Here is an 18,157-nt window from a genome sequence, read left to right as displayed (position 1 = left end):
GGAACGATGTCTTCGCTAAGGCGCGCTCCTTTTCTGAGAAGCGCTGTGATGACGGTGCTGTTAATCCTGTAATCAAAAGGATATCGTCAAGAGTTCTTCCTGGAGCTTTAGCAGCTGCCATAAAGATGCTGTTGACTGGTGAGTCTTCGGTGTAATTTTTGCTACAGACATGGTACACTGCAAGCTCCCTAAAGCCTGCGTGGTCACGGTGACTTGTGCTAATTTGGCGAGTGTACGTAAGTACATGTGTATAGGGGCCTGTGTATAGGGGCTGGTGGTGATAATCTCATTTATTTTCAGGGTTTCAACTCTCTTCTGGGCGAATGTTGCCACAAGACGTAGTTGTTATTGACACAAAGTATAAAAAGGTAAATGTCGAAAGTGTTTCGAAATTGCTGTTCAGAGTAAATTATATGCTCTGTTTAGAACAAGGAGACTGAACACCTTTGTTTTCTCCTGTTTACAGGTTTTCCAGACCCTTTCAGGCACCAGCACAATGTGACCAAGGTATGACTTGGAAAACAACTGCATTTAGATATTCATGAATGCTCCATTTTGTGTGTGTGGCACCTTTCTTGAGTTTCAGACTGGAACCACTACAATGTCAACTCGGTCTTCGAGTGGGGCTGTCTTGAATCTGTGATCATAGCAGTGTAGTACAGGTCTATCCAGTCTGTTCACATTTTCTGAAGATGTAGCACACCTACCTCTGTATAGGAACTTCACTTATTTGACTAGCGAATGGTGTCTTTGCTCATTTCGTATGTTTGACTGCTGTGCACGGAGCACACTCCGTCCACTATTACATTCTGTGCAATTTCACTCGGGGGGAAATGGGCATTGTCCTCCAACTCGCTTTGAGGCACACCTAATATGTAAGGGGCCTCTCAAAGCTGTGTAATGCCTTGTCTCTTTTGATGTGGTTTTGCTAGTCACAAAAGTTTTCTGCTACTCAAGACTTGCAACATCGTGAAAGTCTCAGCCCACGAATTCCAATTGGTGTAGGTAAAATTTTGTCAGTACCTGCTTTTTAAAAGTTCGGGGAGGTTTCTACAGATCGGATAATCTCAGTGTGGCAAAGTTAACTGTGAAAAGAGTTAATGAAGCAGAATGGTGTCTCAGGTATGTTGACAACTGTTCTAGCACCATCAAGAGGCCTGAAACCTTCTTGGTCATTCAAAGGTGCACAAAGTGCATTCTGGAAAACTTTGCTTTGGCTTTCATTTTTTTTTGTTTCCGTGAATAAATAGTTTCATTCGCAGACAACATAGCTGCAAATTGAGCCCACGGAAATAAATATGCGCATGAACTATCTGCTTTCACGAAACTCAACCTCATTACGTTGCTATGGCAAATGAAAATACTATAATCTGTGAACACACCAAAAGTAATTTTTATTACTCTTTGGACACAACGTAAGTAATAGTGAGATAAAACCGCGACATATTTGCAGTTCAGAGAATATGTCACTGAAATAACAATTCTGAAGCAAGTGGACAAATGTTTTTCCTTGTCTGCTGCCATAGGAGTAATGCGCCCTACCGTCTGCTTCCGCTGAAAACATAGTCCGACCAGAAGCCCGCACATTTTTGAACATCATTCCGCGTATTACTCCGCCAAGGGCAGAGCGGCAAGCTGCCGCACGATTTGCTGAAAGGCACTCCACGCATGCTTTTCACCGTGGCAGCTATGTTGGTTGACTCCTTCTACTCTTCGTGGTGAGTTAAAAAAAAAGGCTGGAGCCAGGACCTTTAGTCTGATTTAATAGAGAAATTGGGCACATAGGGTTATAGATTGAAGTTTCTAAGAATGCTAACAGTATGTAGGTCCAGGTCCCATGATAAAAAAGACAAACTCAAAATCGTCTGTAGTACACCTTAAGGAGAAACGTGGGTCTTGAAATGGTAACAATGTAAGAAAATTTCGATTTTTCAAAAATGGTATGTTCAATATTTTCTAAAGTGCCTGCCTGCAAAGTTTCAAGGTCTAATTTGACCTCCAAGTACTAAAAAATTAATACCTCAAAAGCGCTGAAATAGTGATTGTGGAGCAAAATGTGGCAGAACTTTGTGCCCATTGCTTCCCGCAACCGCATCCTCAGTGGCCGCCCATTTTGGTCTTGTTCGAAAACTGATGTTGTTCTTTACATCCTGGTATTGCTCACAATTGTTAAATCTTAATGAAATATCCGCATTCCACCGATTCTGATGCATCTACAACGATCTCTAAATGACTGGCGTGCAGACTTTAAATGCGATTTTTTCAACTTCGTGTTCTGTGCCTACATGACTAGCCTTACAGAAGTTTTCGTCACATTTTTATTCTGCAATTTCAGTTGATCTTACACTGTTAAATTCAGAAACAACTAATCTTAACAAGGTGGAACTTTGGGCTAGTTGGCATTGCTTTTTACAAAAAAGGCATAGTGCAGAAGGACAGGATGAAGAAGGACAAGACAAGATGAGCGCTAGCCGACAATAGATGGATTTATTCCAAGATCACACTCTAAGAAAAACAATGTGGAGCAATGTGCATGCCCAGCTACTCAGCAAAACAGCTACACAGAAGGGTCGTGATTACAAAAGGCTGATCGCGAAAAAGCATGAACAAAACATTCAGGCACTCAGACGGACGTAAAGATAAAACCCACCAGTGTACTACCACAGCACAAAAAAAAGACTCGCAGTGTTATCTTGAATTAAGCAACTGAAGTTCGTTTTGCAGGAGAGCAGGTGACGTATCACTAACACAGGTGTCCTTTCTATACTTGTGAATAAGTGACGCCTCAAAAATTTCTCTAGCCAACTTGTCTTTTGATCTACCAACAACCTTGGTATTCCACAACAGAGAATGGCAATCACAGTCTTTTCAGTCCACTGGCATATGCCTACCATTGAAACCCTGGATTGAATTAGCATATTATGATCGTTTAGGCTCTGACCAGTTTGCCCTATGTAAACACGCTCACAGCTTAGAGGGATTTTGTAAACAAAAGCCCACTGTGCACTGAACAAGGTTGGTTGTTTGCTTGATATTGCAAATTGGTTTTTTGGCCAAACTCCTGCTAGTAAGAGTGCAAAGACTTGAAAGCTTGTGGAAAGCATGTGAAAGTAGCAAACGATCCGGTCTAGGTTCTAGACAGCCAAAGTTAAATGTGTTAGCTGAGGCCAATGCACACTGCCGGCCTGCAACTGATAGCCAGAAGCTTGTTGATTTTGAGTGTGATTGAACCAGGTCAGATAAACTGCATGGCTGGGCTCTGCATGACGTAGTTCTATGCTCCGGTGATGAATGTGCCTTTGCTTGAAGATTCCGGTCACACCACGTGGGCAAGTGCCATCCACAGCTTCAAATCTTGTCAGTGTGGAAGCAAAACGATCTTGTCCACATCCTAGACAGGCGAAGTAAAGATTGTCAGTTCAAGCCAATGTTCTCTGTCTGGCTGGAACTGATGGCCAGAATCTTGTCAATTTTGAGTGTAATTGTGCAGGTTGAATGAACTGCTTGGCCAGACTCCGCATGATGTAGTTCCATGCTCGGCTGTTGAATGTGGCTTTGCTTGAAGGTTCCGGTCATGCCACTTGGGTAAGCGGCATCCACAGCTTCAAATCTTGTCAATGTGGAAACAAAGCAATCTTGTCCAGCTTCTAGACAGGCAAAGTAAAAATTGTCAGTTCAAGCCAGTTTTCTCTGTCGGGTTTTATCTAATGGCCAGAATCTTGTCAATTATGAGCGTAATTGAGCGAGGTGGAATGAACTACTTGGCTGGTCTCCGCATGACGTAGTTCCATGCTCCGTTGCTCAATGTGTCTTTGCTTGAAGTTTCTGGTCACACCACATGGATAAGAGGCATCCTCAGCTACAAATCTTGTCAATATGGAAGGAAAACGATCTTGTCCACGTCCTAGACGGGCAAAGTAAAGATTGTCAGCTCAGCCCAGTGTACTCTGCAGGACTGGAACTGATGGCAGAAACTTGTTAGCTTTGTGTGTTTTGAATGTACCGTATTTACACAATTGTAAGGCGGGCCGCCGCGGTGGCTTAGTGGTTATGGCGCTTGCTGCTGGCCCGAAAGACGCGGGTTCGATCCCGACCGCGGCGGTCAAATTTCGATGGAGGCGAAATTCTAGAGGCCCGTGTACTGTGCGATGTCAGCGCACGTTAAAGAACCCCAGGTGGTCGAAATTTCCGGAGCCCTCCACTACGGCATCCCTCATAGCCTGAGTCGCTTTGGGACGTTAAACCCGCATAAACCAAACAATTGTAAGGCGAATGGAATGTAAGTCGACCCCCCCCCCCCCCCCCCCCCCCGTTATACGCATGTCAGGAAAAATAGAAAGGTAGTGCCCCCGTGGGCATATTCCAGAATGAAAATGTTTACTTGGTTCATGGGGTTTAACGTCCCAAAGCGACTCGGGCTATGAAGGACGCCGTTGTGGAAGGCTCTGGATATTTTCAACCACCTGGGGTTCTTTAACCCATTAACCGCCAACCCAGAGCTGTACTCGTCATGGGAGTTTGTACCAATATCAGCAATGACAAGTCACACTCGTCTGGCTCGATTTTTCGCTGTTTTAGCCGCCAAAGACGAGTTACAATCGTCAGTTGCTTTGGTTGCAGTTGTCATCCCTAGAGGGTGATAGTTGTCCATGAAAAACCGCATTTCGTGCCTTTCACACATGTTTAACGGGCAACTGTCTTTACTGTCTTTCTCCTTTATATCAAATTTTGGAATCATTGAAAACATGTTGCATAGTTTTGTTTGTCTAGCAGTTGCAACCCTTCCAATGAGACGCTTGTGCAAGGTTGAGCACACCATGCAGGTCTGAAGAGCCTGTGCCATTTGTGATTCTTGTACGTGTTTTCAATTTTGGTAGGATATTGTATGTAGTCCTTTATGTTTCAATGCATCAGATAGCTATGAGAGCCACTGTAGCGAAAGACACAGGATTATTTTTCTCCGCCTGGGGTTCCTTGATACCCTGCGGCATCACACAGCACATGGATGTGATTGGCATTTCGCATCCACCAAAACACAGTCAGGATTCGATGCGTAGCATAGAATACACAGAGTTTATTGGAAAACAAGCAAGCAACATATTTCCAAATTTTTAGTGAAATGAATAAATTGACAAGGATATAGAGAACTGCTTCATTAAAAACAATTTTTTTTTTGGCTGCAATCGATTGTTCTACTGATTCAACAATGCACAATCATTCCTGTACACTCAGTTTCTTTCATGCAGACCCGGCTGTGCGTGCCCTGTGCAATTCAGGGGATGTTTCTGTTGATGACTTGGATAGCTGTCATGCATGCCAAGATTGAATGCCATGGAAGGAGCGCGCTGCCATCCACTCTTTCTTTTTTAACTCACAGAAGGCAACAACTTTTTTTACTTCCAGATGTAATAGGTGCACACCTTTTCGTTTCTTCGATAAAACACTTACAATGTCTCCAGCTGCCCAAATTGCGCTTTCAGTGTTTCTTCTCAAGTTGTTGAGCATTGCTTGGTGCTTGACGAGCCCCCAACACTGTTGGAGGCGTTTTTCCCGTGTCAGGTTGCTAAGAATATCCATTGGGTTTTGGGGCAATGGCTGTTTCCAACCTCAAAATGCTGGTATCTATTTTTTGAATGTCTGGCGGCTCCATCACTGACATACGTCACCTTAGGGTACACCGGCAGGTTGTCATCCACTTATTCTCCCACTTTATTTAGAACCAAGCTGGCGTGAGTGGAGTCGTGGCTCAAATAGTCACTAACAGTCGTTACTACTGTTCATAAATTTTCTCGTGGTCACACATGTAGATATTCACGCTTGTTTCTTTTGCCAGTGGTACGCCTGAACCTCATCAGGAAGCACGACAGGCCAGTTTTCGGAAAAGTGGAATACAATGCTCCCAAGCTGCGTGCATTGCTTTTCCTTCTTGATTGCTTTACCTTGAGTCTTCCTAATGTGGCTGTGCACGATCCATCTTGCCAGTAACAGCCGAAGATGATTAAGAAAAGTATTAGCATCCAAAGCCTTTTTCACAAAGTCTCCCGACTCCCACTGCGCTAAGAATATTTTTTTGTCTTCTGGGATATTAAGTTCCCCCAGTGACAGAGAGCACGTCTCTCTCTCATCTGTGATGCAAGTGAACATCCAAAAACCGATAAGGAGTACCCTGCCCGGGTTCCGCTCCATCCTAAGTGGATTAGAACGCGTATGGTGTAGCTGCAGCAGCGACGGCGACAGCAAGTCTCCTCTGGAATCGGCCAGCACAGCTTTGCCAGTGCTCCCTCTGCCCACTTGATGAGGATTGTTCCCAAAGTGTGCCGTAATGAACCACCTGAAGCGGACCCGAGTGTCTGTGGCTTTAATCATTGTGCTGGGTCATGTCACAGTTCGGCCATCGCCAACCGATAAGAACGTTGCACTGACCTCTGAGCACAAAGGCCTCGTTTCCGGTGGTTCTTTGCCGTGCTGAGCGCCGTGGTGGTGGGCGAGAGTGCATTATTCCCATCCGCAGCGACCACGTCTGGGGACAAAGGACCAGTTTGTGCCGGTTTCCTCTACCCCACGTGCCTGCCTATAGGACATGAAAAAGAACTCTCAAAGCGTCGCTTCGTAAAACAGGCGTCTGGGGTGCGTGGGCGTATGCATAGTAGCCCTGCTCTAATGGCTGCGGAGGCCAAATCATCTCGATATTGACATCTTCTGTGCCGCCGACACCTTTTCGCTACTCCAGATCTTTTCTAAGTAACTGAGATCCAACCCTGCCAACTAACAACCTTTCGTAGTCAAAACATGTAGATGCTGTTGTAGCAAATTCAATGCGGAAACTCTTTTTCTTGAGGCGCTCACAAAAGTCATCCCCACCTAGTGTTAATCTATTGGTATACAGTTTCCTCATTTGTTTGTTACTAGAATATGCTGTAATCATCTGAGACCCTTTCACGTTAACCATCATTCAAAAATTAGAGTGAATACAGCATAAAGTAGTTAGATTTGTTTTTAACTCATATGGCTGTGCATCTGTAAGTGAGCTCGTGAGGCAAAGTGGGTTATCCCCAGTCATTGAGCACAATCGTGTTTGTCGATTAAAGTTTTTCTTCCAGCTTATAAAAGGTCATTATAAAGATAATACTTCTATTTATTTTGCTTACTCCTTAGGTTGTAACACGAGACAAAGGCATGAACTAACAGTAACACCTTTGAATGCACGAAATAACTGCTTTAAATATTCTTTTCTTTCCGAGGACAATTACTGAATGGAATAAACTTAATAGCGAGACTGTTAATCATAATTCTTTACTGATGTTTGAAAAGTGCCTGCAAATGGTATGAATTTGAGTGTGTTTATATGCTTGTATTTTGTTTGTTTCTTTCGCCACCCTGCTATGATCTGTACTGGATCACAGTATCTATACATAAATAAAAAATAATAAATTCGATAGACGTAGCAGACAAGAAGTCAAATATACATCATTTGCCAATCCTTGCTCAAGGGTCTCATTTGAGGGGTCATAGTTACTAGAGAAACAAAATTATGCAACATGTCTTTAATGATTCCAAAGTTTGATATTAAGGAGAACATGTGGACAGAGCTTAAAAAGTATAAAACAATGTTTTTTTTTAATTGTTTTAAGAAGTTTTCATTTTGTGTTTTCTTGAAGTTAGCGGGATCATCTCTCTTTTCCGAAAAGACATAACTATGAACTTCGGCAGTCTGATAGATCAGTGTGCATAGGTGATAATGCATAATTACTGCCTCTCTGCTACAAGCCGTTTTTGATATAACGACCTACAAACTAGATAGAAAAACGTATTTGTAGATTTTGACAAATTTTATAAAAACATCTATAGCTTGCAGACATACAAAAATAATCATCACCATCATCATCAGCCTTACTACACCCACTGCAGGGCAAAGGCCTCTCCCATGTCTCTCCAATTAACCCGGTCCTTTGCCAGCTGCATCCACCCTTTGCCTGCAAACTTCTTAATCTCATCCGCCCACCTAACCTTCTGCCGCCCCTGCTACGCTTACTTTACTTTCTCTTGGAATCCAACATACAAAAATAACGGAGCACAAATAAAATCACCTGTATATGTGCTCAAATAATTTTCAGGTACCTAACTTTAATGTGTTTTATGTTATTCATAACCAAAGTTGGTCAGAACAGCAGAGCACATAAGCTTGGAACTCCACTTCTCCGTCATTAATAATATCGTGAGCTTCCAAAAAAATTTTCGGAGCATAACCATTTGTGGATCGTTTCTTTCCTGTGATTAGGCAACAATATATAAAAATTTCAAATAAATTTAAGAGGTGGATCAGTCCCCTTTTGTTAGATCTTATGTGGAACCACCCAGTTGCTGCGTACAGTTGACACGAAGAGTAACTCTAATGCAAATATACAAGTGCCACTACCACTATATCACTGCCTCACGCTTACACGTGCGTACCATCAGTTTCAAATGAAACACGAAGGACAACTGAGATCTCATATTAAAATAGAAATTGCAGCTGCTGGAGAGGTAAGCAGGATCCATTAACACTCCCGCAGCTGTGTTCACAGCATCGAATTGAAAATCAAGTGCACTGTTATTGAGTTTCACTCAACTAAAATACTCTGGGTTTGCTGTTCGTGTTTCATTTGACGCTGATAGTACGCTATACGCAGTGCCACTCTTGGCAACGGTCACACTATAGTTTTCACGCATGTTTTTTTAGGTTGATATGTGGTAAACAGTCAAAAATCACCACCGCTGCAGATGATAGAAAACACAATTGTACAAAATGGAACTATGCATACCACAATTTGATTACATTCGTTTTTCGTGCACTTCTCTAGATACTTCCATGCAGTTTAATTGGTTGATGACTAGTGGAAATTGGAAAACTCAAATTTGTCTCACATATGCTTACAAGTCTTGATGCTGGCCTTTCGTGGTCCTTGCAGAGCAACCATTGTAGTCTAAAGTGAACTGCTGATCTTCCAAATGGCAGTGAGAAAAGTGCTTTGGTGCTTTCCGAGCAGCTGGTGCGGTTGGGCATACAACATCCTATCATAGCTGCACTACAGTAGAGCTGCGAGGCAGCAGCAAGATGCAAGAAATTGACTTGTCACAGCTGCAGACTGTTACTGTGTACTGGAAGTAAAGAAGGAATGACGACTCGAAGACGCATCACGCACGCATCATGCATGTCGACCATGCGAGAGATGATGTGGTATGGCCAGAGTGCCCTTCGAGTTGGCTTCACCACGCACATGGATGCTTTGGTGACGTGTGATTGGCCAGTAGCGACGAGTGGCGGTGTAAGGAAAACAAACGCAAAACTCTAGGTGCTTATACAGTAACTCTAGGATATAACATTCTATGTAGAAAAAAAAAACTGGCTGCTAAAAATATTTGGAGAATGTCACTGCATCAACCATTCCTTTGGATAAAACATAGTGACCGCAGACTCCTACCATGTTTTTGTTGTCACACCAGGCTTTCTGCAATTTAGGTATATAACAATGAGGCATATAAAAATTTATAATGTCAATATTTTTTAATGTGTTTCAGTGAAATTTTGTATTTAAAGGGAGCCCGAAACACAAAATCAATGCATTGTTTTGCCTGTTGGTTGCATAGAATGAGCATAAACGCGCCTTAACAGAGCCTGCGCTTAACTGCTAACCAACGTATTCAGCGGCGGCATCCATGGGAGCCACTGAAACCCCCCGCCCACTCACTAAATGGAAGAAAAGAAGTCCGGTGCCGAGGTTCGGAGTCGAACCAGGGCCTTCAGCATTTGAGGCGGAAACGCTACCGCTCTGCCACGACGGCTCAAGTTACAGCCGTCAATAAAGGCGCATCTAGTGAATGCACTCTTCTGATGCAGAAATCTCCGTGCTTTCACTAGGTATATCCTGGCCTAACAGAGCTAGGCCATCAGCAATGTTTCTGAACTGCCTTGTACCTTGTCTCCCGTCCCTAATAAACGATTTCCGTTAAGTAGTTTGAAGTTGACTGGCACAGCAGGGGAATGTTTCGCCGGGCAAGCGTGCGAATACACAAGTGCTGCCTTGTACGATCACCGACCATCGTGCCATCGTAGCTTTTCATCGACCGTGGCGATCATCTGACAAGCCTTAACAGGCTCCTTCAAAGGTTAACTAGCACTTGAAGCGGCACTTGGAGTTCCTCTGCTGTTCGGCGCTTGTAAATCGAAGCGCGTCAAAAACAAAACCACGGGGCACGCAAAGCTCATAGACGCGAAGCGCCATAACAAATCGAAACTCTCCTGGCCGCCTGTGGTGCCGCCAAGCATCCGTTTTCTTTGCTTCCAACATTCAGGTTGTCATTTGCCTGCCTTCCTTGTGTGATAAAAGTGCACTATTGGTTTTAAAACAAAACTTACTTCAATATTGATCTGCGCAACCTACCTTTGTCAGCCTCAGAGATTCACGAAACCAAGTAGGATGGAAAATTCCTCCAAGGTGGCGTCTCTTGTCCTATGGCGTCACCACGCTTGTACTTGCGAGATTGGCCTGTGGTGGCGATACCTGTATTTTGATTCTTGCTATTTTCTACCTTACAAGAGCTTTGTTTTCAGTAAGAGTGGCGTTTTAGTGATCAGGAGCTGGTATTCTATCAATACAAGCCAACTTCAATTTCTCCTCAGTGTCCCTTTAATATTTTAATTAGCTCGCAAAAACAAATTCATGGCACTGATGGTGTCACCATATAATGGTGGTTTTTAGCAGTGGATTAGACATCACTGGGCGGGAGCTTGATGATTGGACAAGCAGTAAATATACTGCAAATTGTGTTAACAAATAGAGATACGTTTTGTCAGGTTTTGGATTTTATATTACATCAACAAAACCAACTTGTTTGCCTTAGATCAAAGTGCTGTAAATCAAATAAAACAAAAATACACCACCAGAGGCTCTAGCTATTATTTGCATCGAAGGACTTTGCGCCTCCCTGTACACATCCTACGACCTAGCACACATCTTCAGCTTGTGGAGGATCACTGGGTGGCGGTGCCAGATGGCGCCAGGTTCCTGTCAACAGTGCACGTGCTTTGCTCGTCGGGACCAATCAGCACGTTCCTAGCGACGGCCATGATGGGCGGTAAGCAGTCGCGGTACGCGCCATGCTAGATGTATCTAGTATCTTGCGCAGGCCGTCACTCCGTCGCAGTATCCTGCGCTCGCTCGAGTCCGGATTCAGTTTGGATCGCGTTTGGACCTATAAGTCAGGGAAAGTTACTGATCAGTGTTCTGTTCTGCGCCGTCAATGTGACGATGAAGCATTGCCTGGTCAACTGGGTGTTCACGTGGTTGTAACCATGAAAACGGTGTTACTAGCCTTGGCAAGAACGACTTAGAGCGATTAGGCAAGCAAAGTGTGCAAACTTCCGTGACGTGCTCAGATAGGTTGTTTTGATTGGTCCTGCCCCGTGGTGTCTTCGGGAGAGTGAAATGAGAATGGGAAGCCGTGCGAAAATTGAGTTGAGGGCAGCATTTTGTTTGCTTGTATTTTTAAATTTCTTCATTGAATAACTCCCATTTCTATGCATAGATTCCTGTAATTCTTTTTGAGTCAGCATCTGTGTGACATAAAGCATCAATCTGAAGTGTAGCCAGCATCCATTCAAGCAGTGTTTCGCAGCCGCTTTAACTCTTTTTTTACCACGCCTATTCAAAATCATTCAGTTTGAACGATGGTGCAAAATGCCCCATTCTGAGAAATCCGGACTGCTTCTGGTCATAAAGAATCCATCTGAAGTTTAGCCGGCATCCGTTAAGCAGTGTTCCGCAGCCCCTTTAAGAATTCAGTGGACTTTCCAGTAAGCTTGCCAAATTTCATTGCTCTACGCGATAAAAATAGAAGCTATCACGTTTGAAACACTTGTCCCCCCTTAAAAGTAATAGCTGTGCAACGATGCAATAGCAAAAGATCAGGAGTTGGTGCTCCCATAGATAAGTCTCGCACCCCACAAATGCATCGGCCCTGCATGTTGGTCGACACCCTCAATATCCGATGGCCATGTTTACAGGACATTGACACAGAGTGTGCCAATGTTTTCTTGTTCCTTCACTCGGGCTGGTGCGTGCTCATGCGGAAATGTGTGATGTGCAGCCAAGCTTTTTGGGTTTTTCCAGGCAACACTGTCATCATGATCATCAGCCTATGTCAAGTGCAGGACAAAGGCCTCTTCCATAATCCTTCGGTTAACCCTGTCGTACACCAGACTCTCTCAGGCATTATACCTGATCACGTTTACTTGTCACTGGCGGTTTGTGGATGACACCCAAGTTAAACTTCACTTTTTTTAAGTATCCCCGTTGAAACCACTGGAAAAGTTTAATTCAAGAGCAGGTGGCGGTTTTATCACTCAGGCTTTTTGTGTTGCTTTTATGTAGCCTGATGTGTGGCATGGTCACCAAAAGAAACAGAAGCAGACAGTTATCTTGAAAGGTGAAGGGGCACTATGCTGTGCTATCTGTTGTGCTCATTTAAGCTCCTTTGAGGTCTGTTTTCTAAATGTTACGTTATTCTCGATCATAGAACAAGGTAGAGGAGAAGCTGTGACTGTCTCCTGATTTAATTTTTGTTTGTGTGTGTATTTTCTAGAAAATGTACCCAAACAAATATATGTGACCACCTAGTCTGATCCTTTTCATATGTGGACCCCTCTTCACTTGGAAAAAGAATACACAAACAAAAACTGTGCCTGCTCCTGATTACCTTTTTTCCACATATTGTTGATATGCCCTGTGCCCAGGTAACTTTTCACAGACAGTAGGCAGCAAAACTATTTTTGTTTCAAGTACCTGTGACATGATTGGGATCTAGCTTAACGGTATGATGTAAATCTGTGTGTAAATCTGGATAGTCACTGATGGCTGCTTTTTGCACGTGTGCAGGTTTGTTGGTCTCGAAACTTGCATTACCATGACCTGGTGAACCCATACCATCTGAAGCTTGCAAGTGCAGACTCCTCTGGCACACTGTTGGTGTGGGATGTCTCGCAGGCCACAGTTCGCAGCACCCTCGTGGAGTTGGATCGCACCCTTCTCGGTAGGCCAGGCCATTTGACTCTGATGCGTGCCAATCAGCTTGCCAGTTGACCTTCAGTGCAAGTAAATGCAAAATAATGCACTTCTCATGGCGTAACATTTCAAGTCTGTTGTCCTCACAGCGTATCTTTGCAGCCAGTTACGTCGCATAAACATCTTGGTGTTTTTGTAACCCAGAACCTCACTTGGAGCAGTTATGTTTGCCACATTATTGCCAATACTTATTCCATGCTGTAATATTAAAAATTGTTTTTCTTTTTTTCCATGGCTTCTTCTTCTGTTGCACTAATTCCCTTTAAATCTTGGCTCTGTACGAAGTTAGAATATGCTTTATCAATATGGGGTTCCCAAACTAAGGTTGAATTCCAGTGGCAGATCACGAAGATTGCTCCTTCCCATTCTGCGAATGGAATGCTTGCGCTCCCGCGGGGACACTTAGTGCAAGAAAAGCTTTATGTTCAGGCATTATGGTGGCGCCCGTTGAAGTGGGGCCTCTTGCTGCACCGCCCATTTTTCCTTGCCGCCACTCTATCAGAAGATGCCTGCACCACAAAATTTTAGCGATAGAATGTGCCAAATTTTCAGATTGCTTCCGTATTTACTGAGCCTATGCTTAGTGAGTGCGCATTTTCTGATATCAAAAAGCACGGGAGGTTCAAACAGGTTAACTCTTTTGGTCTAAAAGGCGATCACAAAGAGTTGAGATTTACTTAATGCAGTAATTTTTATTTATGCGGACATGAACAAAACGAAAAGCACTCACATATGGGAGAGTTACCATTGTGTGTTTCGGCTGAGATGGTGCTACACGAGGCTAATAATCCAGAAAAAGGGTCAAAAGCGTTCCTTGTATATTGCCCGTATCACCGCATAGCGGCGTAGCAACAAGAGGAAGGAAGCAGCCACAGCCGGTCGTGACAGGAAGCAGACGCGGGGTAAAAGAAAATGTCACGCGGGGTTCTGGTTAAATCTGCAGCAAATATTGCTGCTCCACGGAGTGATCCAGGATCTACTCCTGATCCCGATGTGCCATTCGAACAGACAACTCGCGCTCCCATTTTGCCATTGGAATATGATTGCTCCAAATAGAGCAGAAAAACTTGATCCTGATTTGCCATTGGAATTCATAATAAGCGATTTTTACTTATCACATAAATCTTCATTTATTTACAGTATACTGCAAACCCTAAATGGGCCTTAGCAGGAGGGGCAAAAATGCATAAAAGAAACCAACAAATAGTGCCGCAGGAAAACAAACATGATTAATAGCACATAGCAAGGAACAAGAAACAACTCAGTAACTCTCAATTCGCAATCTTGTCAATGTAATCGATGCTTTTTAGTACTGTAGGGGCAGTTCATTCCAGTCAGTTATGGTGCGCAGAAAACATGACTATTTAGAAACCTTAATTCTAGCACTGTACGGTGTTAGCGGCTCTGCATGACGATGTAGAAGTCGGATACAACCTAAGCCTGCAGTGAAGCTTCGACCACATTCAAGACTGCCTTACAGAGTTCTGCCACGACAAAACTGTAGTCTGTTGTTAAAGCTTTTCTTGTAATTGAAACAAGAAGCTATTCTCGAGACGAAATTATTAGGTCAGGAATTTTGATGTCTCTAGCTTGTTTGATATAGTTTTAACAATAAAAAGCTCATTTTGTTACTGTTGGGATTAGTCAGTGGAGTAATACAGGATGCCACAGACTACAGTTAGTTTAATAAATGGATCAGAGCTCATGGAAAGTTGGTTATTTTTGAGTAAGAGAGGAAACTTCAACCTTTGAATTTTTCTTTGTGTAGTGTCTGTATGATGTGTTATGCCATCAGAGTGGTTGGAAAGTTGGTAGAATGATATTTGTTAAAGATGAATCGAACAGATTTTTGTTGGATCATTTTCAATGCCTCAATGTTATTTTTTGTATCAGGGTCCCAGACAGTGCATGCATACTCGAATTTAGGTCTGATGTGGATGTGTAGGCTAAGTTTTGCACTTGCAAGGGCAGCTTTTAATTTATGCCTAAGGAAGCAAAGTTTCAGAAATGATGACATACATATCATTGCTATATGCCTATTCCAGCTAAAATTATTGGTTATAGTAACACCTAGGTATTTGTATTTGTTAAATTCCTCAAGCAAGTGATATGGAGGGTTAAATGGAAATGATAGGCTGTTTTTTTTTCATTGGTCACTTTCACGAAGACTGTTTTGTCGCTCTTAAGTTTCATCTCCCATCAACTGCACCAGGCATGAATGTTCTGAAGGCTAGAATTAAAAATGACTTGACCTTCACAGGCCCTGATTTCAATAAACAAAACATTATCATCGTCACAAGCTTAGTGTGTAAACGAAAAAGAGCAAGGGTCCCAGTACATTTACTTCCTTGCAGTATGCCAGAAATTATGGAAGCATCAGTGTTAATGAACTGTGCGCAATTAGAAAGTTAAGCAGAAACCCAGGTAATTATGAAAGAAGGAAGACCAATAGATTCAAGCTTACATACTAGTTTTGCATGTGAAACCAGGAAGCCCAGTAGGTTCAAGCTTACATGCTAGTGTGACATGTGAAACAAGGTCATACACTTTCTTGAAATTCAGAAAAATAATATCAATCTGCCCTGGCCTGTTTAGAATATCAGCAAAACTATGAACTACAGATGTTTATCGAGTGACAGTCTGAAATATCTCTTTAAATTCGTGTTGAAATGGAGATAGAATATCTTTGTCATTCAGAAAGATAGTTATATAAGTGGCTACAATGTGTTCAATATGTTTACATGGAGATCAAGTCAGTGATAATGGACAAAAATTTACAACCAATGAGGCTGAACGTATTGGCACAATCTGCACAACTCTCCATTCCAAAGGAACACTGCCAGTTGACAATCTGAACGTATTGGCACAATCTGCACAACTCTCCATTCCAAAGGAACACTGCCAGTTGACAATCTTGCATGAAAAATTATCACAAGAAGTTTGGATACGATTTCACTATAATGGCGCAAGAACACATTTGGTACCAGGAGACGCATTTGTTTTCAGACTCAACTACATTGGAAGCATGTAATGCTTGCTTCAAGAGGACATGATACTATAGTTGGACAAAGGGAAGTTTGATTTTGAAAAACACTTTACAAATATGTATTAAAATGTTCAACAATGCTTTTTTATCGGTGATTAGAGCGTTGTTGTGCAGAATTTGATCAACAGGTTTGTTTTTCTTGCATAAGTGTTTCCAAAACTTCTGCGGAGCATTCTTAATGAAGCTCGGCACCATGTGCCGTATTTAAACCATTTTTCAAAATTTGAAAATCTGAATGGGGGGTTGACTTACAATCGAAACGAAAACATGGCACAATAAGTAAAGGCGAGACAAACGAGATATAGGGCATGCTACAGCGTGGCTGCATTTGCCACATCGCTCTTGGTGCTGGCCTTGAGCAGCTGCTATGTCAACGCGCAGAACTTGCATCCCCTCCCTGCGCAAGCGGTGGCCGATGGCGGCTGTCGATAAGCAGCAAACTTGTACCCCACACTCCCCACACGTGGCTGCAGACTGCGGTTGCTGATGAGCGGCGGCGGCCCGATAACGCAGTTGCATTCTACGAGAAGCTTAAGCGTCCAACAAGTTTTTTTTACTTTCAAATGCGCGCTCGGTGCTCAAGGGAGCGTCGATAGTTGATGGAAGGGCCGCTGTTCCAATCGAGGCGGCACCCCCATTTGGAGTGGCAGCAGTGCCAGGCAGTGTCGATAGCCGACAGAAGAGCCGACGCCATTCACACGTAGTTTCTCTTTGGCTCTGACGCATTTGGCTACTGCCAGCCACGTTTGTGGGGTTTCATTTGGGGAGCTAAGTACGTTCTCCCCACTCAATCGCGGCTGACACGGTTCAAAGCCGCCCGGACCCCACCCCGTGATCGCGTACGTTACCAAGCGCTCGCCGACCACGGCGGGCCTTGCTCTGAGAGAACAAAGGAACGACACATTGTCTGACACAAACAGGCATTTATTGCTACAGCAACAATAACGCCAGCTAGCAACAAGGTACGCTAATGAATCCAGGTCGTCTGACTCACCAGCAAGCTTCCGAGCGAATGTTCGCCCGTGCTAGGGCAAGGGATATATACTCCGAAGGCCGGACGGGACGAGTACGGGAGCCCATCTCCCCGTCGCTTCCTCGCCCCGCCGGCGAAGAGCGGAGCCGCGAGCGGACGTCGATCCCAGCCAACGCGCCCCATGCCCCCTCTCCCGCGCGCGGGCTTTGGCAGTCTCTCGCGCAACGATGCTGGCGCCCTCTCCTGCCAGTTAATGTAACTGACAAGGGAATGCGTTCATCCTCGTGGTGAGACTGCCGCTGCACGGTGCCTCACGGGAAAGCAAACACAGGGGGCTGCAGGGCAGGTCCCCACATCCCCCCAACCTTAAATAGACCCACGTGCCTGAAAGTACATGTTATAGAGGAGTCTCCTGGTCTTAATGTCCTTGAGGCACGTCTTGCAGCGGAGGTTACGCCGACAGCGTCCATGCAGACTTTTGCGGTGTTACGAAGGCGGCGTGAAGGTCTCCGCTGGGATGACTCGCATGGACCGCGGACTATCGTGTCCGCAGGCCCGCGAATCGAAGGCCGGTGGGAAAACTGCAGGCCAGGATCCTGCAGTAGTCGCCAGGCCAGCAGCAGCCGGAGGTGACTGCTGACTGGTCTCGCCACAGCTGCCCCGGATGGATGCGGCGAACAGGATACAGGCCGCTCCGTTGCAACAGGTGGCAGCGAGAGGATGTGCACCGGACAGCAAGCCTGGGTGGCTCCACCGGATCTGCAAAATTGCCGAAACGCTCTCGGCGTGCCTTTAACGTAGGTCACGGGAGGGGAAACGGCATCTGCAGGGGCCTCGTGGCACAATGCCTAACTCGCTAGCAAAACGTGTCGGCGGCAGTGCGCAAAGTTCGAGTGAACAAAGCCCTTTCTCGAGTTGAACGAGAATGCTCAGTTCGTGCGAGGGTACGAAAAAAAAAAAAAAAACGGGCGGGCAGCAAAGTGAGCCCCCTCTCAACAACACGGTCCGGTGGTCGCATCCCTTCTGACGTGGTGCAGG

At 44.3% G+C, this 18,157-nt stretch overlaps 1 protein-coding gene across 1 annotated transcript in view; it reads left to right on the top strand.

Moving 5' to 3' along the window:
• Window positions 1-169: 169 nt before the first annotated feature.
• The window catches only part of LOC144115348 (WD repeat-containing protein 11-like), a 155,009-nt gene continuing 137,021 nt past the window's right edge, over window positions 170-18,157 (top strand). The window contains 6 exon segments of the mRNA XM_077649735.1: window positions 170-208; window positions 301-334; window positions 337-368; window positions 467-482; window positions 485-507; window positions 12,915-13,068. Of these exon segments, the coding sequence (XP_077505861.1) occupies window positions 170-208; window positions 301-334; window positions 337-368; window positions 467-482; window positions 485-507; window positions 12,915-13,068 (298 nt within the window).

The sequence above is a fragment of the Amblyomma americanum genome, chromosome 1, assembly GCF_052857255.1.
Source record: "Amblyomma americanum isolate KBUSLIRL-KWMA chromosome 1, ASM5285725v1, whole genome shotgun sequence".
Taxonomy (NCBI): Eukaryota; Metazoa; Arthropoda; class Arachnida; order Ixodida; family Ixodidae; genus Amblyomma; species Amblyomma americanum.
The sequence above is the reverse complement of the archived record's forward strand: the minus strand, read 5'-3'. Positions and strand labels throughout refer to the sequence as shown.